General features: G+C 42.3%; 1 protein-coding gene across 2 annotated transcripts; it reads right to left on the minus strand.

The window, feature by feature from the left end:
* On the minus strand, positions 1-27,897 carry katnal1 (katanin p60 subunit A-like 1). Of its 2 annotated transcripts, none has more exons than XM_070892312.1 (11): positions 27,773-27,897; positions 14,486-14,661; positions 11,336-11,499; positions 8,595-8,760; positions 7,127-7,254; positions 6,936-7,041; positions 5,600-5,758; positions 4,022-4,148; positions 3,026-3,160; positions 2,609-2,735; positions 1-2,141 (listed from the first exon to the last, which is right to left on the minus strand). In XM_070892312.1, the coding sequence occupies exons 2-11, from the start codon at positions 14,645-14,647 to the stop codon at positions 1,943-1,945; spliced, it is 1,473 nt and encodes a 490-aa protein (XP_070748413.1). In that variant the 5' UTR covers positions 14,648-14,661; positions 27,773-27,897; the 3' UTR covers positions 1-1,942. The 2 variants fall into 2 exon arrangements, with proteins under 2 accessions (XP_070748413.1, XP_070748414.1); XM_070892313.1 differs by lacking the exon at positions 27,773-27,897 and adding an exon at positions 26,812-26,863.

A 27,897-nucleotide genomic window follows, 5' to 3' on the forward strand; every position in this document is an offset into this window, starting at 1 on the left:
AGTAACACAATTGCTCACTACTGCCAAAATAGTACATGTAATTCTTTTACAAGGACACAATATAAAATTACATAAAACATTAGCATCCCTTTTTCTATAAAGTTTTTGTTAAAAAGTGCAAGTACTAAAGGAATGCTCATAACTAAACATTAATACTGAATTAGTGATGCATACAGAACTATTCAATTTAATCAGCAGAGCCAACAGTCACATTTTAGATTTCAGTCCCTCAATGCTGAAAAAGACTGATTGGCTTATAGAGCATACCAAGCTTGAGAATGTTACTAGATATTCCTGACCACTTATCCTTCATCATTGTAAAAATAATGGAAAAATTAAAATTCCTCCATAAACAGATGTTCCTGTGCATTCAAAGATGGCTACGAGTCACAATTAGCTTTCTATATTGTTAGTGTGTAGACATACTATTGAGCTGAGTTAATGTTAATAGGACTGTCCACATCTGCACCTATATTATTGCCACATGACAAGAAAACTTAATTTAAAAGTACTTGTTAGTTTCCTGAATTATATATTTGCCAGGAATAAAAGTCTAAAAAGTATTTATTGTACTAACAGGCAATTGAAAATAACAAAAATGGGGACAAGAGCTTACAATAGGAGACAGGACATGAGCAGTCAACTAATGGCATGCTGCATATCAAATATCAAGGGGAAAACAACGTGATGCTTTGGGAAATATCCATTAAGTTTGGGTCGGGTCGATTGTTTTTTGTCATTGATTTTCTTCATTTAAAAAAAAGTCACAGTTGCTTAGCAGTTTATGCTACTGTGTCAGAGATATGCAACCTGGCATTAGGGTTTTATAGATAATAGATGGCTGTATCTTGATGGGGCCCTGCAATGTGAAACGCGCAATTTTTAATAAATGAAAAAAAACAAGATTGAAAAATTGTTTGCAAATTAACATGAATGGTCTGGAGATTTAATGCTAAAGATTCTCAAATGGAAGACAAATTTCATGTATGACAAATCAGATAACCTCATACCATACTGAAATTAACAATATGAATTAAAGAATTTAAGATATTTCATGTTCCTTTTCACAAAACTAAAAAAAATCTTTTCAACTGAGAAGTTTTGAAACAATTGAGAAAATACTGCATTTCAAATTATGTTCATGTAGTCAAGAAGGCTACTCAACTGTGTTACACACCGCATTCATCCCAATTAGTATATACCTGTAGTGTCCTCAAGATATTCTCAAGCTACTTAAAAAGATGTGTTCTTAATTTTTAAAAACATCGTAACTTTTTAAAAATTCTGCCAATGGACAGATACATTCCATCATTTTGCAAACTATGCAACTATGGTTGTTGAATATAATGGTCCTATTGTTAAGATCTTATAGCTAAGTAACATGGTTTATTTTAAATTTGGTGCCCAAACCAAGTAACTATTACTGTAATGCACTACATGGCTGTTAACAATTTTATAAATTTGAAGCTTCTAACAAGGGAGTGTACAGAATTGTGGAATGTATCTGACAATAAATATTAGGGTAGAGGGGGAAGAGAAGAGAACGTTATTAAATATTTTCAATATGCAACATATCTTTACGTTGTGGAGGTGTTAATTAATTATTTGACCAGCAATAAAATGGCGGCGGGGGGGGGGGGGGGGGGCGGGAAGGAGACGTCGTCTTATTTCATACCAATTGGTCAACACAATTAAATAGTTTGACATAACTTTATCTGGACCCAATATGTGTCAGATTAGTTAATTATTAGTGTATTAAAGTACTTTAACTTGCATGTATTGAGTCAGGATTGATGTAAAGTTGATTCTCAAGGCTCAAATTGATAATGTTTTGTCTATTTAAGAACCAAAATGTGCAAAATTAATCTTCATAGTCCTATGACTTCACGCAGTATATATTACTCAATACCTTCCATTTTATAAGCTGCACTACCTAGAAGACCTACACTGAACCAAACTCAGCCATCCATGTTGTATACTTTTCAAGATCTGAAGCAGAAACTGATTTAGAGATTTTCTTTAGCGACAGCTCAAAGTCATCCATGGTTACAGGCATTTGTAACTCCTCTTTAGACAAGGCTTTGATTTCTTCTGGAGACAGGCCTTGAATTCGACGTCGCATTGCCATCATGGAAGCATCTCTAGAAGCAGTTAAAACAGTAGTTACAGAAATAAATTTATTTTTAAAGCCCATCACCAGATTTTTCCTTCATCCCCACTGCCATTTTTTCCATCAGCTATGATATGTTTGGATATTTACCTTTCTATGATCAGCCTATTCTGTCAGAGGCTGCATTTACTCTCGTGGATGTGATCCTATTATTAAATGATTTTCCTTCAGCCTACTAAGCACAGCATTCTATCTGGTAGTGAACTAATTTTTGTCTGGTCAAGCTCCTGTGAAGTGCCTTGGACGTTTCCCACATTAAAAGGCACTATATAAATGTAAGTTGTTGTAATTAAATTCAAAGGACATGAATTTGATTGAATGTTGATGCTGGGATTCAAACTTACCATCTTCTGAATGGAGTACATCACTGTATTTCTAAAGCTACTAGGCCACCCTTTGTGCCAGTCATCTTATATTAGTTTGGCTAAAAATCCTTGCCTGCAAACGTTTGTGATGTCTGCACCAGAATAACCTTCCATCTTATCTGCAATAGCTGTAACGTCAACACCCAGAGCAACATCTACTCCTCGGAGATTTATTTTCAGCAATTCTGCTCTCCCATTTGCTGTTAAGTCAAGAAAAGAAAATTAATTTGCTTTTTAATACAGCAACAAATTACAAAGCAATTCCAGAACATAACTGAAGCAGAACATATTTTATTTAAATTGCTCATCAATAAAGCTCAGGTATTGGCTTAAGATAATATATTATAACCTTCTGTTATTCATGTAATAATCACTGAAAAGAAATAATGGCTTCATATCTCAAGTAACTACAAGAATATTTAGTATATACTCTATTCATAAAGGATCCTGCACTTCAAGTACATCATTGAAAGCATTCAAGGAGCTTTACCTGTAGGTAAAGAAATGTATACTCTTTTTTCCAGTCTCCTCCTTAAGGCTTCATCTATATCCCACGGGAAATTTGTGGCAGCCAATACCATTACCATTCTTGAGGGATCCTCATTGTCTGAAGCACTCCCTACACCTGTAGTAATAAAAAGTAACATTAAACATCTTAAACACGAGTGTTACAGAAAAGTTTCTCAACATCTTGCCCGTTTAAAAATAAATCTAGTATTAATTTAAACTAAGCTAGTCACATTGATCAAATAGCTTAGATTTTCCTTTGGTAACAGCAATAACCAAGAGTGCATGTGTGTTAGATGCATTTTACGTACATTCAGTCTATCTCAGCACCACCTTTTCCACATGTCTGTGCTCCAAAATAGTTGATGACTTACCAGTGTTTTAAGTTAATAAATTAACCTGGTGTTAATGTAGAGGGATGGGAAGAAGAGAGAAGCAATTGCAACTCATTGGATGACCAGAGTGTAATCACTTAAGATAATAAACAAACACTAACATAAACTCAATCTCCATGTAGTGAGTCCAACACAAATTCCTCCCCCTTCCCACCCCCTGGCCTTCCCCTTTAAGGTGACTGCAATCAGAACCACAGCATTTGACAGACTTAAGTGCTGCAATTTGCATTTATTTTTAAAGTGAGCAGCAACATAAAATAGATCTTTAACAGCAAGGATAGAAGTATAAAACTTGCCTGACTTATGCCATTTGTTAAAACTATTTTTTTCCCCATTAGAAGTACATTAATTTGTAATTGTTAACCCAATTCAAAGAGTTAATAAACAGAATTTATGGAACAATTTGCCTTAAATATCAACATTGCAGATTTTTTTAAAGTTGTGCTCAGAGGACAGGATAGTAGTAAAATTACTATAAAAGAGAAAAAAATTAAGCATATAGACAAATTTGTTTACCTGAATAGAACTATTTTAGAACATGAAATCAAAAGATAATGTTCAAAAATTATACACAGAAAACATACCATCCATCTGAATAAGTAGCTCTGACTTGACTCTGCGGCTAGCTTCATGTTCATCAGATGTGCCCCTGCGACTACAGATTGAATCAATTTCATCTATAAAAATAGTTGTTGGAGCATAAAATCGGGCCTGAAGAAAGAAAAATAATCTTAAATGCACATAAATGTAATTTAAGATATTATTCCATTTAAAGGTAAAACTTTGAAAGGACAGGTTTGTAAGCATGTTCCTCCAAGATTGTTGAAATAAATTGGGAACTATTAATACCAAGTTAATGACAATCAGTTAATGATTCTGAAGTGCTACCATTTTACTAATCATGTGCTTTTACAGATTTATCAAGGAAACATTTGATATCCAGCCATTTCACAGGTACAGCAATAATCAAAGAACATGCAACAGATTGTAGGGTTTAGCTGGTTAGGTTGATTCGTGCAATTAAGATTGCTTTTTTGTATGTTGAGAAGTTTAGAAAACCAGTTTACAAATACAATCATTAAATTTACTCAAGTGTGAAAGAAAAACTTGCATTCATATAGTGTTTCATCACATCTCAAGAAATGTCCCAAAGCACTTTCTATAATGAATTTCAAAAGACTTGTAGACAAAACTGGCAGTCATTTTTCACGCAGCAAGATCCGACAAACAGCAGTGAAATTAATGATCTTTTATGGTGGTGTTGTAGGAGGAAGAATGCTGGAATGACACCAGGAACAGGCTGAATATACTTTGTCAAATAGTTGCATGAAATCTTGAGTGTCCATTTTAACATGCTTACCATCTCACCCAAAGGAAGTCATCTCTGATAATGCAGCACTCCCTCAGTACTGCATTTGAGCATCAGCCTAACTTACACACTCAAGTTCTAGACTGGGGCTTGAACACAGAACTTTTGCAAAAGCAAGAGTACTACCAATTAAGCCAAACTGAAACCAAGTGATCATCAAACTCAATAAGATGACACCACTGATGTGACTAAGTGGCTTTTAGAATTTTAGCCACATTTTACATTTTAAAATGAATTAGTCACACGTTTATTCAGACTGACTACAATTGGGTCTAGTTTTCAAATTCTGCTCACCCTCCCCAATTTATCTTTGAGCTGTTTGATGGCCAACACTTTCCACTAGAAAAGTAGCCGGTGTAAGCAATGCACATCGCTACATGGACTTCCTGGCCAGTTAGAATTACAAAACTTTTTGTGGCAATTTCTTCATTCTGCCCTGAGCGCAAAGGAAAACTAGACTTGTAGCTACATGGAACTGCCTACTCTACCAAATAATTAGCGTAAGCATTCAGAAGCTAGCATCCAAAATTATGGCAAAAAAGGCAACATAACTCTTGGGTTCTGTATCGATTCTCCCAATATACTAATCACAAAAGTGTGGGTGTACTCTCCTCATATTCTTGTGCTTATTTGGAACTGGATGGAAATTTTCAGGGAGGTGAGAGAGAGAATAGAATTCAGATATTTGCACCTAATCCTGCTTTTCTTAAAGTGCAAACACTAATTTTTTTTTTACATTCAATTAAATGTGCTCTTTATTAATATAAGTCAGATAAAAAGCAATATTACTTACCATTTCAAATAACAAACGAACCAACTTTTCAGACTCTCCTCTGTACTTGGAAGTTAGTGTCGAAGAGGACACATTAAAGAAAGTTGTACCACACTCCGTAGCCACAGCTTTAGCTAGCATGGTTTTACCTGTGCCCGGCGGTCCAACCATTAAGACACCCTAGAATATATAATGCAAATACCAAGAGAATTTTACTTACAATTCTGTTCAGATGCAAGTACCACCGATTTATTTTGCCAAAATTCAAACAATACCATTTTCTTTTCTAGTTCATTATACTCTTGAATGCAAGACGTGTGCTCACAGTTATTTGTTTAATCGCCAGCTCCAAGTAATATTAGATTCCCTATTAAGTCTTCCACATGATTTGGAAGTGCAGCCTCTACATCTAAACAAGATATGGCCATCACCCCTCAGGAGAGGGGAATTCCCTGGGGACACTATCCCTTAAAAAATTGTGTGACAGTGATCATTCCTCAATCCAGGTCATGCCTTTACTTGTTTGCCCAGAGGAGCCAACATTGAGATGCCAACCAACAGCAAGAGCACTCAAATGTAACAATGAAATCAAATAGCTCCAAAGCAACTCACTCAGAAAGAGAAATGAAGGATTGTGCAGGAGGAAACTTGAATGTGAAAGCTGAGCTTCTTTCAAACAATGAGGAAATATATACCCAAGATAAATAATCCAATGTTCTTTCCATTTGTCCATCCACCACCCACAAAGAATTATATGTGGACAACATTGTAGAGCACAGCAGTGCCAAGCGAAGTTGTTGAGTCAAGACAGTACAGCTTTAGGAAGGATGTCAAGGACCTGGAAAGGGTACAGAGGAGGTTTACCAGGATGATACCAGGGATGAGGGAGTTCAGTTATGTGGAGAGATTGGAGAAACTGAGATTGTTCTCCTTAGACCAGAGAAGGTTAAGGGGAGACCTAATAGAGGTTTTCAAAATGATGAGGAGTATTGATAGAGCAAGTAGGGAAAAACTATTTCCTCTGGCGAGTGGGTCAGTAACCAGATGTCATAGATTTAAAATTATTGGCAAAAGAACTAGAGAGGAAATGAGGAGAAATTTCTTCAGAGGGTTGTTAAGATCTGGAACACACTACCTGAAAGGGTGTTGGAATCTGATTCCATAGGAACTTTTAAAAGGCAATTGACATGTATTTGATGAGGATTAATTTGAAAGTTATGGGGAAAAGTCTGGGGTGTGGGCCTAAATTGGACAGCTCTTTCAAAGAGCGGGCACAGGAGTGACAGGCCGAATGTTCTCCTTCTGGGCTGTAAGATTCTATTATTCTATAAAGATCTCAACAAAAAACAATTCCTACCTTCCAGGGTCGCCTTATTCCCTTGAAGAAGTCAGGCATCCACATGGGTAGCACTACAGCTTCTCTCAAAAGTCTCTTAGCATCTTCTAAATCAGCTATATCTTCCCTGAGCAGAAAATAAACATGCTAAGTTTTGCACCCATCACCAAACCAAGTATTTTCAAAACAGCAGTATATAAATATATTAATACCAATGGACATTGGGATTCCTGGAGATAATATCTCTCTCCAAAACATCAACTAAATCCTTATCGTAACCAGTTCCATCAAATTTTTTGCCATCTGCAACTCCTGCTGATTCCTGCAGGTTTCTTCTGCCCTGTAATCAAGTTGACAAGACTTCATTAATACTCTATTATTATTGCTCGATAATCAGTAGGTATATAAAAACACTAAGTAGATTTTCAAAGCTCATGTTAGAAGACAGATACGGTCTCATTTTAGTCCCATCGAATGGATAGCTAAACTAGCTTTTCCTGTCAAACAAAACAATTTTAGTTCCACCTTCCTTTCGGCTTCAAATGTTCTGGCACCCAAGTGGTAAGTGGGAAAAGACAAAAGGGGAGTCACCTAGCCCTTGGCTATTTAGAATGCCAAAACACTAGGAAGTAATCAGCTATCGTCCCTTTAAGCCAAAGAATGGGGTATTAGTGACCCTTTTTTAAAAAAAAACTCAAATGATAATTTGGAATTGTAAAATTATGTTTTAATGTAGGGCAATTTTAAACCTTGGGTTCCTACTAATAAAGTAATCAAAAGTCAATGTCATTTTTGGACATGAAATTCTTTCACTTTGAACACTAAATCTGTAAATTTTCTGAGAATAGCTAAGTTTACTCTATCCAGTTTTATTTTTTTTTAAGTCTTTCTGTAGCCCCTTTTTCATTTTCAGGCAAAAGATTTCAACAAGCAACATTTAAATGCTTCAAAAACAATGCTGTTAAAAAAACACAGTAAAATGAATGTTCATTTGCTACTAGCACTTAAAACTTTTATGCATCTGCTGTTATATGTCATTTTCTTTCTCCAACTTAAAAAAAAAAGTTTTACAGAATTTCAGTCCTGGTTTCACAAAGCACCAACTGGTCCTTTTCTGCAATTAGATTGCCCCAAGTCACCTGAATGAACAATTTGTTTGCATAAAAACAGCAACAGATGGAAAATTCAAAATAAAAAAGATAGTGATTTTGTTTCAACGTCACACTGTTAGCTGAAAACCAGGAAACATTGATTTTCCCTGGACCTCACAGCAAAGTCAGAGTAAATGATTACAATTCCTGAAATGGCAAGGTATCTGTCTCAGGTGTACCACAGAGAAAGTAAAAGGGATGTGTAAAGGCCCAAAATGGCAGCCACACAAATCCCTACAAGAATCGGAAGGAGAAGGAAGCAAATCTGATGTGATCAGCCACTCCTCTCACATAACTGAAGGGCTGGTTGCCAACTCTCTTAGAAGGATGGCACCGGACAGAGAGGATAAAATAAAGATCAAAAATATAATGAAAATAATGCAAAGTTCTCAATTTTGAAGATGAACACATGATTTGACAGTTCTGATAGCTAAATTACAGAAAATAACCAAACATACTGCCTCGGACTAAAAAAGTAATTTTTGAACAAATTCTGCTGCATAATTAATGGGCAACACTAGATTTTTACCTTGTCGTCTTTTCCTCTGGCTCTGGAATCACTGCTATACTTGCTGCTGGGTTTTTCAGCTCTACCAGCCTGCTGACCTCGACCCACAAGTCCTCGTGCCTGGACAACCGGTGACTCTTTACGCACAGGCTTAACCTCCCGATTTTGCCGCTTCATCAGAGGAGCTCTGTGAAATTCAATGTGGCAATATATTAGGTAAAACAGTCACGTATTCCCGTCAGATGATGCCAGGAGATTTAGCCACAAAGTAGTCTGCACCAACTGAACATCTTTCCAACAGGCTTCAGTGAAGAGTGAAAATGTTGATGATAAACAATTTTTTTTCTTCATAAAAATCAGCTTATTCAATATTAATGCAGTGAAATTTGATATCCACCAGAAAATACTGTAAAATCATACACTACCGGTCCCAGGTTTCAATCAATACTCTTTAGAACAGTATTTAAAACCCTACTCTGTATAAAAATGGGCTTTTCAATGCTAGATCTTTAAATGTACACATGCTTAAATAAACATTTTGTTTTAAATAATTTCAACAAAAAAAATGTGACCTCGGTTTAATGTCTCATCCAAACAATACACATTCAATAATTCCCTCACTACCACTCTGAAGTGTCATCATAGATTATTTGCTCAAGTGAGGCATGAACCAACAAACTTATAACTCAGAGGCAAGGTGCTACCACTGAGCCAAGTTGACAATAGGCCTTGGGCCATTTGATGGTTTCATTTACTGTTGACACCTGACAACCAGAAAAGCCATCATCAATGTCTGAAGGACAATGTTTGAGCTTACAAATCAACTGCATTTCTCTCATAGACACCAATCTCTGAACAATACTGTGTAATTAGCTACCCTAGACATTAAATCAAAAGAATTACCAATTTCAATCTGTACTCTGATTATATGCTCTGTTCCCTATAACACTAGGACTACTCTAGGAATCACAATGCGGATATTGTCCCCCACAGGGCACAACGGACATGATCTTTGCAGCGTAACAGCTGCAGGAAAAATGCAGAGAGCAGCGCCAGCCCTTCTACATGGCCTTTTTCGATCTTTCAACATTGTCAACCATGAGGGTGTCCCCAATAGTTTGTCTACATCCGGTGCCTGCTTCACGACAACATGCAGGCCATGATCCTTACCAACGGATCCATTACAGACCAATTCACGTCCGGACCAGGGTCAAACAGGGCTGCGTCATCGCTCCAACCCTCTTCTCAATCTTCCTCGCTGTCATGCTCCACCTCACAATCAATAAGCTCCCTGCTGGAGTGGAACTAAACTACAGAACCAGTGGGAAGCTGTTTAACCTACACTGCCTCCAGGCCAGGTCCAAGATCACCCCAACCTCTGTCGTTGAGCTGCAGTATGCGGACGACGCCTGCGTCTGCGCACATTCCGAGGCTGAACTCCAAGATATAGTCAATGTATTCACTGAGGCATATAAAAGCATGGGCCTTACATTTAACATCCATAAGACAAAAGGTCCTCCACCAGCCTGTCATCGCCGTACAGCACTGCCCTCCAGTCATCAAGATTCACGGCGCAGCCCTCGACAACGTGGACCATTTCTCATATCTCAGGAGCCTCTTATCAACAAAGGCAGACATTGATGCGGAGATTCAACATCGCCTCCAGTGTGCCAGTGCAGCCTTCGGCCGTCTGAGGAAAAGTGTGTTTGAAGACCAGGTCCTCAAATCTACCACCAAGCTCATGGTCTACAGGGCTGTAGTAATACCTGCCCTCCTGTATGGATCTGAGGCATGGACGATGTATAGAAGGCACCTCAAGTCGCTGGAGATATATCACCAACGATGTCTCCGCAAGATCCTGCAAATCCCCTGGGAGGACAGGCGCACCAACATCAGTGTCCTCGTCCAGGCCAACATCCCCAGCATTGAAACACTGACCACACTCGATCAGCTTCGCTGGGTGGGCCACATAGTTCGCATGCCAGATACGAGACTTCCTAAGCAAATGCTTTATGCGGAGCTCCTTCATGTTAAAAGAGCCAAAGGTGGGCAGCGGAAACGTTATAAGGACACCCTCAAAGCTTCTCTGGTAAAGTGCGACATCACCACTGACACCTGGGAGACCCTTGCCGAAGACCGCTCGAGGTGGAGAAAGTGCATCCGGGAGGGCGTTGAACTCTTCGAGTCTCATCGCAAAGAGCGTGAAGAGGTCAAGCACAGGCAGCGGAAGGAGCGCGCGGCAAACCAGCTCCACCCATCCCTTCCCTCGATGAATGTCTGTCCCATCTGTAACAGGGTCTGTGGCTCTCGTATCGGACTGTTCAGCCATCAAAGAACTCACTTTGGGAGTGGAAGCAAGTCTTCCTCGATTCCGAGGGACTGCCTAAGATGATGATGATGAGGACTACTCTATTACTAAATTAAAATCATGCTTACAGGAGTATTTTGCACATAAAGAACTCGAGGTAATGTACAGCAACAGCAAAATTCAATTTATAAAGTAATTCTTTTATTAGGACTGTGTAAAAGCCTGGCACTTATTAGCCCACTATTAAGCACAATTTATTTCATTGGCATTTAACATTGGATTTGAATGCGATTGCCTTTATAGTCAATGCCTTGCATTATATGGCATCAGCGTAAATACATCTAACATTGGTGTTAGATATAGGTTATAAGTAGTGTTAACTAACAGAAAGAGAGGATTAGTGGAAAGAGTACTTCATAGTTTCACAGAACTAACACTCAATATTACTACACACCTGTGCTCAACTGGAATAGGAGGTGGCCAAACACTGGGATCCTTGGAAAACTCATCTTGCTGAGGTGCAGAGAAATCACATGGAGGTTTCTCTACTCTAAAGCTTTCCAAAGTATTAACAATACTTTTCACCTGCTCATACTCTTCGACTAAGTCCTGGCGCACCTGGAAAACAAACTACAGCAATATTCTTCTGTTCATAATTTCGGTGACAGAATTCCCCAATCCTGTTTTGACCTCCTCAAACACGAGACTTTTCAAACAGTTTTTGAAAATGACCTGGGCACATTAAAAGGACACCATGTCCTTCCATTTATCTTGAGAAGTCACAAATCAATGACCAAATAGGGGCATTTAGTGTGACTTTTTTTCAGCTCAGCTAATAACTGAATAGGTTTGATACAATAATGCAAATTATCCATTAAAATAAATCTTGAAAGCCATATCCAAACAGAAAAAGTTGAGTCAAACCAAATATAATAGTTGCTTTACCAGTTCAAAAATGGTAAAATAATGTTCTTTTTTCAATTCAACAGAATCCCATGGTCTCCTCATGGGTCAACAGGTAAATGGTGTACAGCTGAGCCATTCAGACAAGGAAAGTGTCAGCTTTGAACTCTAGTTTGTGCCAAATTAGTTGATCTTATCTAGCACTGTGGATCATTACAATTGGCCTCCATATTCTTAATCTTGAGGAACAAATTGGTCAGGATTCCTGCTCCAAATTGTTATCCTACTGGAAATGCAAGTGATCAACAAGTAAAGGCAGGGTCACCGCAAATGAACGATACAATCTAGCATCGTGTGTAAACTGTTCATTTTGGCGAAGTACTACACATATTTTAGCATGTGGCATGTTAGGAGAGGTGGCTAATTTTATTTGCTAATTGAGTCCTTATTGTAAAATGTATATTTTGTGGTGACACTAAAGATCACACGTGTACAAAAAGCAGCTTTTTCCCTATGCACTCCCCTAAAACAACAAAAACTCACATTTATATAGCATAGAATATAGTAGAAAAAACATTCTAAGATATCCTATTTGACCCCGAGCTGAGCTTCTGTCCCATATCTCATTCATCACAAAGGTAACCTATTTTTACCTATTTCCACCTCAGCAACATTGCCCACGTCCGCCCCCACTTCTGTCCACCTGTTACTGAAATCCTCATCCATGTCTTTGTCGCCTCAAGACAACTTCAATGCTCTCCTAGCTGGCCTCCCATCCTCACCCTCCATGAATTCGAGTCCTTCCAAAATTCTGCTGCCCTTGTCTTACTCCACACTAAGTCCCACTCGTCCATCACCCAGCTTTCACTGACCTACATTTGCTTCTGGTCCTTCAATGCATCAAAGGCCCCCTCCCCAAACACTCCTTTCCTCTGACTCTGGCCAGTTCTGCAACCCCCACCCCACCATTGGTAGCTGTGCCTTCAGAAATCCCTTCCTAAACCTCTATCTTTCCATCTTTCCCCCCTCCTTCAAGAACCCCCTTAACCACCTCTTTGACCAAACTTTTGGGCACCCCTCCTTTGTTGGCTTAGCATTAGTTTTTCCTCTCCCCTTTGAGATGCCTGAAGACTTTTCCTGCATTAATAGCACAATATAAATGCAAGTTATTGCTGTTATTCACAGGAAGAAATAAAAGGTACAGAAGCCAAGCTTGGTTGAGAAAATTCATTTTAAGACGGCTTTTAAAGAAACAGCAAAAAGTAAAGTGGTAGAGCAGTTCAGGAAGAGACAGTAGGGCTGAGGAGGCTGAAGGCTCTGCCATTCAAGGTGAAATGCAGGGAAGGGCGAATGTGCAGAAGAGCAGAGTTGGAGGACCGAAGAATTTGGATGAAATGCAGAGCTGGAGGATATTGCAGGTGCAGGTTGGTGGGACACCATGGAGGGATACCATGGAGGGATTTAAAGATAAGGACAAGGATTTTAAATTCAATCACTGGGAGATAAGAAGTCAGTGCAGATCACTAAGCTCAGGGTCCTGAATGAGTGGGACTTACTGCAGACCAGGCAGCTGAGTTTTAGATGAGCTGAGAACTGATGGAGAGTGGAAGGTGGGAACCCGGCAAGGAATGTAGCGAGGTCGGCAGTATGTGTTATGAAGGTGGAAGTAAGTAGTCTTAATAGTGGATAGGATGTAGGGTTTGAAACTCAACTCCCCTGGGTCAGATAGGACACCAAGAGGCCATACATCCTAATTCAACCAGAACACATGGCCAAGAAGGGATGATGGAGTCAGTGCCGGGAAGCAAAATATATACCATTGTTCCTTCTGCTGTTCAGTTTGAGAATGTTTTAATTTATCATAACTTAATGTTATACAGGCAACTTGATAGAAAGAACAGAGGTGGTGCGGGATCGAAGGAAACGGTGGGTGTTGTCTGCATATATATGGAAGTTGACCTCCAGATAATGTTACCGAGGAGCAGCATCTAGATGAGGGAAAAGGGGGGGGGGGGGGGTGAGGGGCAAAGTGGATTCTTGGGGAACTCCAGAGATCACTGTGGAGGTGGGATGACAAGCCATTCTGGCAACATTAGGACAGGTTCAAGTGAAACCATGCAAGAGCAGTCCCACAAAAGGTGAAGCAGTAAAGGTGGATACAATGACAATAATTGGTACAATATTTATTGTCCAATTCTCTTCCCAATTTAGCCAATTTCTTTCATACTCTCCTTCCCCATTTCTCTCTGCCAAATTCCATCTCTCTTCCCAATCTGGATTTCTATACTCATTTTCTTCCATGTTCTTTCTAATTTCAAACAATCTAATGAATCTCGTTTTTATTTCAGCACGAACCCATCGACATAGTATCACAACATACTAAGCCAATTGGAATAGAACATACATATCTATCTTAATATAGAGAGAGAGATATATTGTAATATTTAGTAGGGAACAAAAGTTTAAATTCAAAAACCATTTGGGGCAGACGTCCTCAAGTCATGGTTTGAATAGTAGGTACAATACAAATTTCTTAAAAACGCCAAATATTTTCACTATAAAATTTGTTCCTCACCTCACCACCACCACCAGTAAATAATAATGCAGTTGAGATAACAGATAGCTATATAGCAAATATGTAAACAAGCATCCCATTAAAGTACAAGAGGAGTAGAACATTTGGTTGTGGAAATCATCATACCTGCTGCCATTTCACCTTTAATGCTGGATCTCTGATCGACTGACTGTGCTTCTGAATCTGCTGGATCACTCCCTGGTAGTAAACCATTGAAGAGTCGTAGTTTCCTAAAAGAGCATACTCTCTCCCTTTTTTCACATTATCATATATTTCTGCTAAACTCATCGTGCTCCACACTCCTGAAAGATTAAAATATTAGTGCAGAACATGCTTTGGAAACTATATCTACACAAGAACATCAAAACATGCAGTTTCACCAGTTAACATTAAGATCTTGAATGGTTGGCACTCCCATTAGTTAAAATATGTAATTTTTGATTAATTCTGTTTTACTTAAAGTTTCAGAATATTTCACTCAATAACATGTTAATTCATTACTACCCATGATCTTTCATTAAACCTTAGATATTTCATAGAATCAGAGAAATTTACAGCAAGGAAGGAGACCATTTTGGCCCATTGCGTCCCCGCCGACCAAGAGCTATCCAGTCTAATTCCACTTTCCAGCTCTTGGTCCGTAGCCCTGTAGGTTACGGCACTTTAAATGCACATCCAAGTATCTTTTAAATGTGGTGAGGATTCCTGCATCTACCACCCTTTCAAGCAGTGAGTTCCAGACCCCCACCACTCTCTGGGTGAAGAAATTTCCCTTCATATCTCCTCTAAACCTGCCCCCCAATTACTTTAAATCTATGGCCCCTGGTTGTTCACCCCACTGCCAAGGGAAACAGGTCCTTCCTATCCACTCTATCCAGGCTCCTCTTAATGTTATACACCTCAATCAGGTCTCCCCTTATCCTCCTCTGTTCCAAAGAAAACAGACCTAGCATCTCCAGCATCAACATTTTTGTAAATCTCCTCTGCACCCTTTCCAGTGCAATCACATCCTTCCTGTGCAGGCCTTTCGGCCCTTTGAGCCTGTACCACCATTCAATATGATCATTGCTGATCATGCAACTTCAGTACCCCATTCCTGCTTTCTCTCCATACCCCTTGATCCCTTTAGCCGTAAGGGCCACATCTAACTCTCTTTTGAATATATCTAACGGACTGGCCTCAACAACTTTCTGTGGTAGAGAATTCCACAGGTTAACAACTCTCTGAGTGAAGAAGTTTCTCCTCATCTCGGTCCTCAATGGCTTACCCCTTATCCTTATTGTTACCCCTGATTCTGGACTTCCCCAACATTGGGAACATTCTTCCTTCATCTAACCTGTCCAATCCAATCAGAATTTTATGTTTCTATGAGATCCCCTCTCATTCTTCCAAATTCCAGTGAATATAAGCCTAATCGATCCAGTCTTTCTTCATAGGTCAGTCCTGCCATCCCGGGAATCAGTCTGAACCTTTGTTGCACTGCACTAATGTGGTGACCAGAACTGCCCACAGTACTCCAGCTGGGGCCTGACCAGTGTTTTATACATTTCAAGCATTAACTCCTTGTTCTTGTATTCCATGCCTCGACTAATAAAGGCTAGTATTCCATATGCCTTCTTAACCACCTTATCTACCTGGTCTGTTAGCTTAAGTGATCTGTGGACCTGCACTCCAAGGTCCCTTTGTTCCTCTACACTTTTCAGTGTCGTACCATTTAATGTGTATTCCCTTGCCTTGTTAGACCTCCCCAAATGCATCACTTATCCAGATTGAATTCCACTTGGCACTGTTCTGCCCACCTGACCAGTCCACTGATATATTCCTGTAGTCCGCAGCTTTTCTTCATTATCAACCACACAACCTATCTTAGTGTCATTGGCAAACTTCTTAATATTAGACCTCCAACATTTAAGTCCAAGTCATTGTTATATACCACAAAAAGCAAGGGACCTAGCACTGAGCCCTGCGGAACCCAACTGGATACAGCCTTCCAGTCACAAAAACACCCATCAACCATTACCCTTTGCTTCCTGCCTCCGAGCCAATTTTGGATCCAATTTGCCACTTTACCCTGGATCCCATGGGCTTTTACTTTAGTGACCAGTCTGCCATGTGGGACCTTATCAAAAGCTTTACTAAAATCCATATATACTACATCGTACGCACTGCCCTCATCGACCCTCCAGGTTACCTCTTTGAAAAATTCAATCGTTAGTCAGACACGACCTTCCCTTGACAAATCCATGCTGACTGTCCTTGATTAATCCATATCTTTCCAAATGAAGATTTATCCTGTGCCTCAGGAATTTTTTCCAATAATTTTCCCACCACTGAGGTTAGGTTGACTGGCCTGTAATTACTCGGTCTATCCCTTTTTAGACAAGGGTACATCAGCAGTCCTCCAGTCCTCTGGCACCACACCTGTAGCCAGAGAGGATTGGAAAATGATGGTCAGAGCCTCTGCTATTTCCTCTTTTGCTTCTCTTAACAGCCTGGATACATTTCATCCGGGCCTGGGGATTTCTACACTTTCAAAGCTGCTAAGCCCCTTAATACTTCCTCTCTCACTATGTTTATCTCGTCTAATATTTCACACTCCTCCTCCCTCATTGCAAAGTCTGCATCGCCCCTCTCTTTGGTGAAAACAGATGCAAAGTATTCATTAAGAATCCTACCCACGTCTTCCGCCTCCACATAATTTTTCTGTCATAAGCTTCCCTTTTTTTCTTTATCTTACCCTGTATATCCCTTGACATCCAGGAGGCATTAGATTTGTTAGCCCCACCCTTTTATTTAAAAAGGGAACATACTTGGGGCTCCATTTTCCTCTTTGCCTATTTTTGGCGCCCAGTAGAATGTACGGACGATTTTAGTGTGCCCGTTTGCGCGGAAAAAAAAACAATTCTCGCCAAAGTAAAATTTAATTTTGGTGCTGTCTGGGGGTGGAGCTTCAAGTGTGCGCCGAAAAGTCAGTGAGCTTGCGCCGGGAAAAAAAAAGGGAGTGGGGCTGTGTGGGTACTACAAGGAGGTGGGAGCGGCTGCAATATCACTGTATGTGTGCTTCTCACCTTCGCCGACGTCACGCCCCGTACAAGCCGCTACATTGCCCGAGGAACTGCCTTGTCCCATAACTACTAAGGGACCAGAAAATGGGATTGTAATGTAGAACGAAGGGGAATTATTGTATGATAATGTTAAACATGAAATTGTGCCTGTCCTGACCAATATTTCAGGCATCCAGATGCCGGAATACTGTACAGAACAGTCAAGGAAAATGTACAATGTATTAAGTAAAGTTGTAATGCAGCAGGCTGCCGATGCAATGGGTGCCAGTAGATTCCAAGGACAGGGGTCAGCCCCCAGGATAAAGAGGGGAATAGTTAATGATGTTGCTACCGGCTTCAATACAGGGACCTCCGTAGTAAACTCGATAGATATACAAGGGTTAAATGAGAGGGTGGAACAGCTTAGAGGGGTGATGAAGGGGTTATTAGAAAGGGTGGAGCAAAACCAGGAAGACCAAGCCAACCTAGGAAAGGAGGGTGCCGAAATCCAGTTGGATGGCATCTCAGTCCTGGAAGCTCACGCCAAAACCATCAATCACCTCATTGATAGAGAAAAGGAAGATACAGGAAAACAAAGATAGGGGCAACTCTGTCACGCTTATGGTCTGTGGATGGTGGGACAGATCCGCCACAATCTCGACCAGATCTAACGCGGGGAAGTACCCGATTGGATGGACAGTTCACATTTGGCTCAGTTGGCTAACCAAAGGGGGACACTGGATAATTGTACTCTGAAGGGACTGACCCGAGTATACCCATCTATTCCAGATTGCCAGATGGGTAAGAATACTGGGATAGGGATAGTCCTGATGATCCCTATAGCCACGCCGGACTCAGGGCCGTTCCCCCTGTACCAACTAGAGAATATCGGAGTAATACGGGAAAATGTCTCCATACGTTACTATCTGACCACCACCTCCGCCGTTCGTCGAAACGACATACTTACCGGAATTTCCCTAACAGAATGCAAGCAAAGGGAGGAGATCACAGTATGCCCTCACCCGGTAGGCCGAGGTGAGCTAGACGAGTGCGGGTTTAACCTAACTGACGGATGTGTACTAGAAATAGTGCCCACACACAGGCACTTCGCGAAGGCAGGCTACGGAGGGAAGGGAAGATACTGCGTCTCAACTATAGAGCGTTCATACCAGTATAATGACCTGCAGTGCCCAATACCGCAGCCGAACTTTTGCTTTGCGCCGCTACGACCTGTCACGATTGGGCAAGCGCATATCACCCAGGTTAGGCGCCGGAAGCCCGAAGTTATTAGTGTAACCGATCAGCTCCACGATCATTTGCAGGATTATGACGAGCCAGATCAGGTCCCTATCCCACATCTAACCGAAGTATTACGAGAATTGAGGCTCAGGGTGGGTCCATCCGTAAAGCTCTACCACCAACTGCAAACTAAAATATATCGATGTAGACTTACAGGGCCCAAGTTTCCACATGATTTGCACCTGATTTTTAGGAGCAACTGGTGGAGAACGGACTATCTTAGAAATCGCAATTCTCCACATTTTTTTTCTGCAGTTCTAGTGAGGTAGAACAGTTCTACTTTAGAACAGAATTTTTTCTTCAAAAGGGGGCGTGTCCGGCCACTGACGCCTGATTTCAAAGTTTCCACAGTGAAAATGTACTCCAAACTAAAGTAGAATGGAGCAAGTGAAGATTTTTGTAGAACTGAAAAAACCTGTTCTACACATTAAAAAATCAGGCGCAGGTTACAAATTAGGCATCCAGAACGAGGGGGGAGGGGGGGGAAGGTAACTCATTAAATTCTACAATCAATCCTTATTTATACTTCTACAAATATTATACAAATAAATCCAACCTGAATAAACATTTATAAGCAAAGAAAAGATTAAATAAACCATCTTCCTATCTGTGTGAAAGTGCTTCAGCCATCGTTCGAAGGAAACCGCCGTTTGTTGCCGCGCAGGGGAGGGAGGGGAAGGAGACAGCGGCTTGTTGCCGCGCAGGGGAGGGAGGGGAAGGAGACAGCGGCTTGTTGCCGCGGAGGGGAGGGAGGGGAAGGAGACAGCGGCTTGTTGCCGTGGAGGGAGGGGAGGGAGGGGAAGGAGACAGCGGCTTGTTGCCGCGCAGGGGAGGGAGGGGAAGGAGACAGCGGCTTGTTGCCACGCAGGGGAGGGAGGGGAAGGAGACAGCGGCTTGTTGCCGCGCAGGGGAGGGAGGGGAAGGAGACAGCGGCTTGTTGCCATGGAGGGAGGGGAAGGAGACAGCCATTTGTTGCCGCGGAGGGGAGGGAGGGGAAGGAGACAGTGAGAAGGGAAGCCTCAGTGCTGATGGCAATGTGATTTTATTAAAAAATGTTCAAAAATTAAACAGCTACAAAGAACTACAAAAATGGCCGAGTGTCAATGTTTTTTTTCCACACTGAGCATGCGCGAACGCTCCAACGCGCACGCGCAGCGTTGCCGGCAGGAAAAAAACTAATTTAAATAGTACCCGCCCCCTCCCACTTACAAAATCGGTGCGAGTGTAGGCTCCGCCCCCCTGGGCGCCGCGCCAAACAGACAAGGAGCTGCAAAGCGCTCGAGAATAGCGCTGTTTTTTTCTGGCGCCGTTTTAGGCGCGAAAAACGGGCGCCCAGCTCGGAGGGGCGCCCGTTTTTTATCCTGTGGAAACTTGGGCCCACAAAGTCAGAGTTGGTGGAGAAAAGTCTGGGACTGGGAAATAAATGTGAACATCCATCCTTGGATTCGAATAGTTTCACACATACTGGTCGGGATACAATTGATCTTAGCAATAACATGGGGCATAATGGCCTGCCAGGCATGCAGGCACCACGCACGACGAAGAGGGACCCATGGCCGGGCTCCAAATACTAAACAAGCCTGTCTAATAAAGGGGCAGGAGGATTTGGCCTTTGTCAATTTGATTTAAGCAACCGGGACTCCTGAAACCGCGTGACTGGCCAGCACGTTGAGGCAGGGAGTACCGGGCCGTGCACAAAATCTAATAAAAGTAGGGCGGTCGGTTAAAGGGGGACTAGGACTAGTCCAGTTACGAAAGGGGGGAATTGTTGTAGGCATTAGGCACCTGCTGAATATATCAAAACACTAGGCATTAGGCACCTGCTGAATATATCTAAACTCATAGGTTTAAAGTGGCCACACATAAAATAGCTGCCCAAGCATGATGGGAACACAGTTAGTCAAGTAATGAACTGGGGCTGACCGAGCAATGACCGAACAATGACCCTGTGAGGCCCACTACCGGGAATGCCTTGGCTCACTCACTTGAGACAAGATAACTATAACGAACCATTAATGTCCTTGATTAAGGACTTCACACAGCAGAGCCCGAGGAACAGAGATAAGGGGGGGGGCCCACCTCACATAACGAGGTCATTAATCAGCCCAAGCTGACAAAAAACGAACATACAGCCCCTGAGGTATCAGGGGAATTCTATTGGGTTAAAGAAATCTGTATGTAATCTATAATCATTATGATTGGATTGTGTCCAGCCGAAGTGGGCTGAGTAACTGTAAAGAACTATTGTAAAACATATAAATATCGATGAATTTCTTTGTTCGTTGGAGAGAAGTGCCTGGATCCAGACCCGAGGCTTCCTCCCCGCCGGAGAAATAAAGGCCGCATTGGCGTTGGAACCGACTCTGAGTGTTGAGTGATTCTTCCGAGAAAACATTCACGCTAACAGAGAGAAAGCAGGAAAGGGGTACTGAGGTGAATGATCAGCCATGATCTTATTGAACGGTGGTGCAGGCTCGAAGGGCCGAATGACCTACTCGTGCACCTATTTTCTATGTTTGTATGTTTGTTTGTTTGTTGCTGCTACTCGTTGTTTCTTCTTGAAAAGTTTAAAGTTTGATACAAATTTTTTTAATTAAAGTTAAGTAAAACTGTACAAATGTTTAATAAACCTAATTATTTTTTTAATTTAAGCAGAATCCTGCATGAATTAAAGCAATATAAACCAACGTTATTTTTTGAATTAAAGCAATATAAACCAACACATTTCGTACATCACGTACATTATGTTTTGAATTAAAACAATATAAACCAACAACATTACATACATTTGTACAGTTATTTGTTCACACTAACAGGCGCAAAGAGTCAACACTGTCGTGCCATTTAGCCTTCAGGCACCAAAGCGATCACGGATTAGTCGCTGACGCAAATCTCTAGCTATAGGTGCACGAGGCTGCCTCCTCCACCGTCGTCCTGCAGGTTAATGTGGTGGCATGGGTTCGTCGTCCTCCTCCTGCTGCTGGTCCTCCTCGTCTTCCTGCTGCTGCTCCTCCTCCTCCTCCTCGTCAGACTCCTCTTCCACCCCCCCACCACCTTCAGGAGGATCTTCAATGTCCAGGGCCTGGCCCCTCATGATGGCCAAGTTGTGGTTAGAGGTGGTTAGAGGTGTATTGCAGGTAGCCTCCAGAGTGGTCCAGGCATCGGAGACGCTGCTTCAGTATACCAATTGTCCTCTCTATGATGCTCCGTATCATTAAGTGCGACAAGTTGTACTGATGCTCTGGCTCAGTGCGGGGATTGCGTAGGGGGGCCATAAGCCAGGTGACGAGCCCATACCCTTTGTCTCCGAGCAACCAGATGTGCCCCTTCTGGCAGCTCCTGAAACATCACAGATATAGTGCTCTCGCGTAGGATGAAAGCATCATGGATGCTACCTAGGTATTTGGCATCCACTGCCACAAACCAATGCAGATCGTCAGACAAGCTGCACATTTAGGGAATGGAACCCTTTCCTGTTCCGATAAACTTCGGAGTCGTCCAAAGGTGCGCTCAAGGTGATGTGGGTAGTCGATTGCACTCTGTACCTTTGGGAAGCCAGCAATTCTGGTGAATCCCACAGCCCTGTCTTGCATTGCCTGCGTGGCCATAGGGAAATTGATGAACTGGTCCCTTTTGGCATACAGTGCAGCAGTCACCTGTCGAATACAGCAATGTGTGGCATGCTGCGTGTGGAAATATGCAGGCTATGGCAACATAAAATGGAAATACCCCCCCCCCTCCCCCACCCGAGAGTAAGGTTAAGGTGCCTTGAACATAAAATGAATTACCAATTGAAATTTGATTAGTCATGCTTCCTTAGCATCGTCAGTAACTAGAATATACTAATCAATAGGGTACAGACAAAATGTAATCAATGGGACAGAATATACTAATCAACAGGGTACAGACAAAATGTAATCAATGGGCAGAATATACTAATCAACAGGGTACAGACAAAATGTAATCAAGGAAATGGGACAGATTGTAACTAGAATAACCCAATCACCAGGGCACAAACAAATGTGTAGTCAAAGGAGATAGGCCAGATTATAGAATAGTATAAACCAGGAGGGGCAACCCCACCTAGGCAGCGAGAACCTAGGAGCAACACTTGGCAGAAGCAGGGACCAGGGGAGGGAGACCCTTGACGGAACAGTGTCAGGACCGGATTGATCACCCGGGGACGTATTGGGTAACTATGAGAGTATTTTGAGTGGAAAGGAACACCTTTCTGCACAGTTAAATAGAGTATAAGTAGTGAGTCTTGTACTTCTTCTATATTGGGGAACTATAGAGTATAAGTAGTGAGTCTTATACTCTTATAATTCCCTGATACAGAAGTAGTACAAGTAGTGAGTCTTGTACTTCTTCTATATTAAACAAACATTAACGGTACTGTCATTGTCCAGTGTGTAATTTGATATTTAACTCAGGAACCGTCGCAGGCAACTACTAGTCACACGACTAGCGAAACTGCCGTTTGTGCAACACTGCGAGATGCAGCACATATCCCCAGTTGCTGCTTGAAATGAGCCAGAAGCAGAACAGGCAAGTGCTACAGTGACCTTCACATCCACAGGTAAAGCAGTACTCCTGCTACTTCTTCGCTGTATGTCTGACCTGACTAGCTGGCAGATCTCAGTGATGACCTCCTTTTTAAGTCGCAGCTTGTGACTACAGTCTGCCTCACTCAAGTGTAGGTATGAGCGCCTGTCCCTGTAAATTCGATCAGGGTATGGCCTCCTCCCCATTAGTGCCCGAGCGATCTGGTTCGTGCGACGACAGCGTTGTGGTATTATCCGTCGCTTCCATATGCCATGTATGTAAACCAACCTTACTACATGAGACATAGTAAAATGTGCACCCATAATTCTTATTCTTAACTTTGTTATGCTTATTATTGTGAGACTTAGTGAAGCACAGCACACACACATCTTGGCTGGGTGATGCCCTAGCACAACGGACCATACCCTGGTCTGCGCACATGCGCAACACTAAGCTCTGTCTCTATGGAGACACGACACAGAAATTTATGGCACTTTAAGTATAGCTTGTGCTGAAATGCCTATGTTTGCTGCTGTGTTGTGCCATCTCTGATGCACAGTTGGAAGTGCATGCCAGCAGGATCACTCCTTCGGATGAATAGAAACACAGGAACTCGGCACTTAGATTCCAGCCACCTACTCACCCCAGGCTTCTTTACAAGCTGAGCCTGGACGGGGTGGGGGCGGTAGAGGCGGTGGAATCTAAGCGCCGAGCTCCTGTGCTTATGTCCGGTGGAGGGAGCGATCCTTCGACCAACTGGCACTCCTCTGACCCATGCCTGGAGCCCCGTCAGCAGAGATTCAGTGGTGTGGTGGGGTGGAATCGCAATTTGCCCACTCAAAAATATTTTGTGGGAAAAATAAACTTTGAGTTATTTTCCAAGTTCCCTCTGCAAAACCATCATGAATGTGTGTTTTAAATTGTCTTCTTCTCTCGCTCCAAAAACTCAAATATACTCAGCGCCAATTTCCTTACGTTAACGTAGATTTTTCCTGATCGGTACTTAAGGCCACTGTGCGCCGCCCTGAAAAAAAATTGCTGTTGCCAAAAATCTGTTAAAGGGCCAAAAACAGCACAGAAATCAGTTTTCCAACCAGACCTGCGTACAAAAAAACGTGATTGCTCAAAAAAAATCAATCATCGGACCCCAAAAAAACAGCATCCAATGATGACGAAAATAGAGCCCTTGCTCTGTACCCTCAGGATCTCCTCCTTGAATGCCTCCCACTGCTCTGACACTGATTTATCATCAAGTAGCCGTTTCCAGTCCACTTTGGTCAAATTCCATCTCAGCTCAGCAAAATTGGCTTTACCCCAATTGAGAATTTTTATTCCTGGTCCACTTTGTCCTTTTGAATAGCTAACTATAATCTTACTGAATTATAATCACTCGCACCAAAATGCTCTCCTACTGATACCCCTTCCACCTGCCCCTCTTTATTCCCCAAAACCAAGTCCAGAACCGCCCCCTCCCTTGTTGGGCTTGTTACATACTGGCTAAAGAAGTTCTCCTGAATGCATTTTAGTAATTCCGCACCCTCTGTACCATTCACTCTACCTTTTTCCCAGTTACTATTAGGGTAGTTGAAATCCCCCACTATTACAACTCTATAGTTTTTGCACTTTGCAGCAATTTGCCCACATGTTTGTTCCTCTATCTCCCTTTGACTGCTTGGGTGTCTATAGTACACGCCCAGTAGTGTGATCGCCCCTTGTGTTCTTTAATTCAACCCATATGGGCTCATTTGATGACCCGACTAACACATCATCCCTTCTAATAGCTGTAATTGTTTATTTAAATCAATACAGCGACCCCCCCCCCTCTAAAAACCCTGTTACCAGGAATGTTGAGCTGCCATACCTGCCCTTCTTTCAGCCATGTCTCAGCAATAACTATAATATCGTACTCCCAAGTGTCAATCCATGCTCTCAGCTCATCTGCCTTATTCCTTAGACTCCTTGCATTGAAGCATATACCATTTAGTATTGCCAAACTCCCCTGTGGTCTATTTTCCAGCCCTCGGTTCCTGTGTCTTACAAATTTACTTTCTACATCTACTTCTCTGCTGCCCAATTTCAGCTTTGCTTCTCTCCCCATTGAATCTATTCTCCAGCTCCCATCCCCCTGCTAAGCTAGTTTAAACCCTCCCCAACAGCACTAGCAAAACCTTCTGCAAGGATACTGGTCCTGGCTCTGTTGAGGTGAAACCCACCCGGCTTGTACATGTCCCACCTCCCCGAGAAACGGTCCCAATGCCACAGGAATCTAAAGCCCTCCCGCCTGCACCATCTTTCCAGCCATGCATTCATCTTCTCTATCCTATTTCTGTACTCCCGAACACATGGCACCGGCAGTAATCCGGAGATTACTACCTTTGAGGTCCTGCTTTTTAATCTCTCTTCTAGCTCCCTAAACTCTGCCTGCAGGACCTCATCCCTCTTTCTACCTGTCATTGGTACCGATATGGACCACGACCTCTGGCTGTTCTGCCTCTCCCCCCAGAATGCACAGCTGGAAGAATTTCAGTCCATCGTGACAATACCAGCTCTCTGTTGGAACAATCCAAATGTAACCCCACTGTACCATTCACTCCCACTAACCCCGCGTCTTTCTCCGCTTCAAATATTTATCCAATTTCCTTGTAACAGATGCAATGGTTTCTGCCTCAACCACTTCCTGTGCCAAAGCATTCAATCCATGCTCCAAAAATCTTGTGTAAAAAAAATACCTCCTAACCTATCTCACCCTTTTAATGATAATTTTAAATTGATGGCGCTAACCTGCTGACTGACTTCCAAACAAGAAAACAGTGTTTCCCTATTCACTATCAGAAACCATTCACCATTTCAAAAACCTCTATTAAATCACCTTAGCATTCACTGCTTCAGCACAAGTAAAAATGTAGAAATAATGTTTGAGCCTATGAGGCATAACCATGTGTCCTGGCATCACTGCCCATTGAAAGTGTATGCTACCCATAACAAAATGCCCCAAAGCATTTCACGGGGATGTTAGTAAACAAAATTTGAAATTGAGCCCACATAAGGAGATATTAGGGCAGATGACCAAAGAGGTAGGTTTTAAGGAGTGTCTTAAAAGAGGAAAGAGAGGTAGAGACACAGAGAGGTTTAGGGAGGGAATTCCAGACTTAGGGCCTTGGCAGCTGAAGGCACGATCGCAATGATGGAGCGATTAAAATCAGGGATGCTCAAGAGGCCAGAATTGGAGTAGTGCAGATATCTCGGCGGGTTGTAGGTCTGGAGGAAATTACAGAGATAGGGAGGGCCGAGGCCATGGAGGGATTTGAAAACAAGGATGAAAATTTTAAAATTAAAGCACTGCTCAACCGGGAGCCAATGTAGGTCAGCAGATACGGGGGTGACAGGTGGGACTTGGTGCAAGTTAGGATACAGGCAGCAAAGTTTTGGATGACCTCAAGTTTACATAGGGTAGAATGTGGGAGGCCAGCCAGGAGTGTGTTGTAGTCGTCAAGTCTCGAGGTAACCAAGGTTTGGATGTTGCTGTCAATTTGTCAATGGTGAAATAATTTAGAAATTGCTTACATTAGATCTGTACCCGAAGCTGATTATTGCACTGATGAGAAATTAAGTGTGTCTAGAAACAAAAATTAAAAGAAAATGAATGATTCCATTGTACAAGTATGAAGTAGGACAAGATAAATAAACAAAGAAAGCACTAATCTGGAGGAAAACGCTGAGACATTGAGGGCTGTTGAGCTGGAGACAGTTTTCTTTCCATTACTGACTAATTAAATGCATTCATGAAAAAATGATCTCACTGGATGCCCAGTCTCAACTGAATAAATGCAGAGGAATTCACCATTCTCATACATATAGGAAATTTAAATTATGGAATCTGGTTATCTGGCCACCCTTGAGAAAATGCATACGCTTTTCGTCCTACCCCCGGCATTAACGTTGCTCGCATGTTATAATAGTTAATCACAGTTCGACTTCACATATAATTGGGTGCTCTCCTGCTTTCTGAAACCTGAGAATGTTTTTGACTGATGAGTCTCTTAATGCATCACGTCTCCCAGGACAACCGCCCAGTCCCTGGTGTTTACAAAACCAAAAGGACACGCCAAAGCCTCAAATCTCGCCCGACATTATCTCTAACTCTAACTCCATTCCTAAATTTGATTGTGTGGCGATTTTAAGTAATTCCAAATTTACTAATGTTAGGATATCGCTAGTCGGCTGACGCACGATGGGATTTGTAGTCCCGTCACTCGCGTCCTCTGCGCGGGGACACCCTCATCGGACTACAATCCCCACAAGGCCTCGCGCCTGAGCCGCTTCCAACCTGCCAGGCGGCGGCTAGGCCGCGGGAGGGAGCCGCCACTCGGCAGCCCACGCTGGAGACTGGGCACCAGCTGGTCTGACTGCAAGCTACAGTCTCACACCCACCGACATACCGGGCTCTACCTCCCCGCCCGCGACAACCCGAGTTGCACCGTCTGGGCGGGGGGGGGGATGGGGGTCAGTGCTCGGTGATGGTTACCTGTGGTGCGGGTGTCCGGCCGCTTCCAATCCGTTATTCTGTTGCCCCGGCAGCCAGCGTCACCATTGACAGCCAACAGGGCGCCAGCACGTCACAAACACTGCCGGAGGCAATGGGCCAATCAG

The sequence above is a fragment of the Pristiophorus japonicus genome, chromosome 10, assembly GCF_044704955.1.
Source record: "Pristiophorus japonicus isolate sPriJap1 chromosome 10, sPriJap1.hap1, whole genome shotgun sequence".
In the NCBI taxonomy this organism is placed as follows: Eukaryota; Metazoa; Chordata; class Chondrichthyes; family Pristiophoridae; genus Pristiophorus; species Pristiophorus japonicus.

Excerpts from the sequence above, each read along its gene's own strand:
- katnal1 (XM_070892312.1), bottom strand. The coding sequence starts at position 14,647 with ATGAGTTTAGCAGAAATATATGATAATGTGAAAAAAGGGAGAGAGTAT. Across the intron at positions 8,761-11,335 it reads CCTATTCCAGTTGAGCACAG|AGCTCCTCTGATGAAGCGGC; the intron begins GTGTGTAGTAAT and ends TGAATTTCACAG. Across the intron at positions 5,759-6,935 it reads GAATAAGGCGACCCTGGAAG|GGTGTCTTAATGGTTGGACC; the intron begins GTAGGAATTGTT and ends TATATATTCTAG.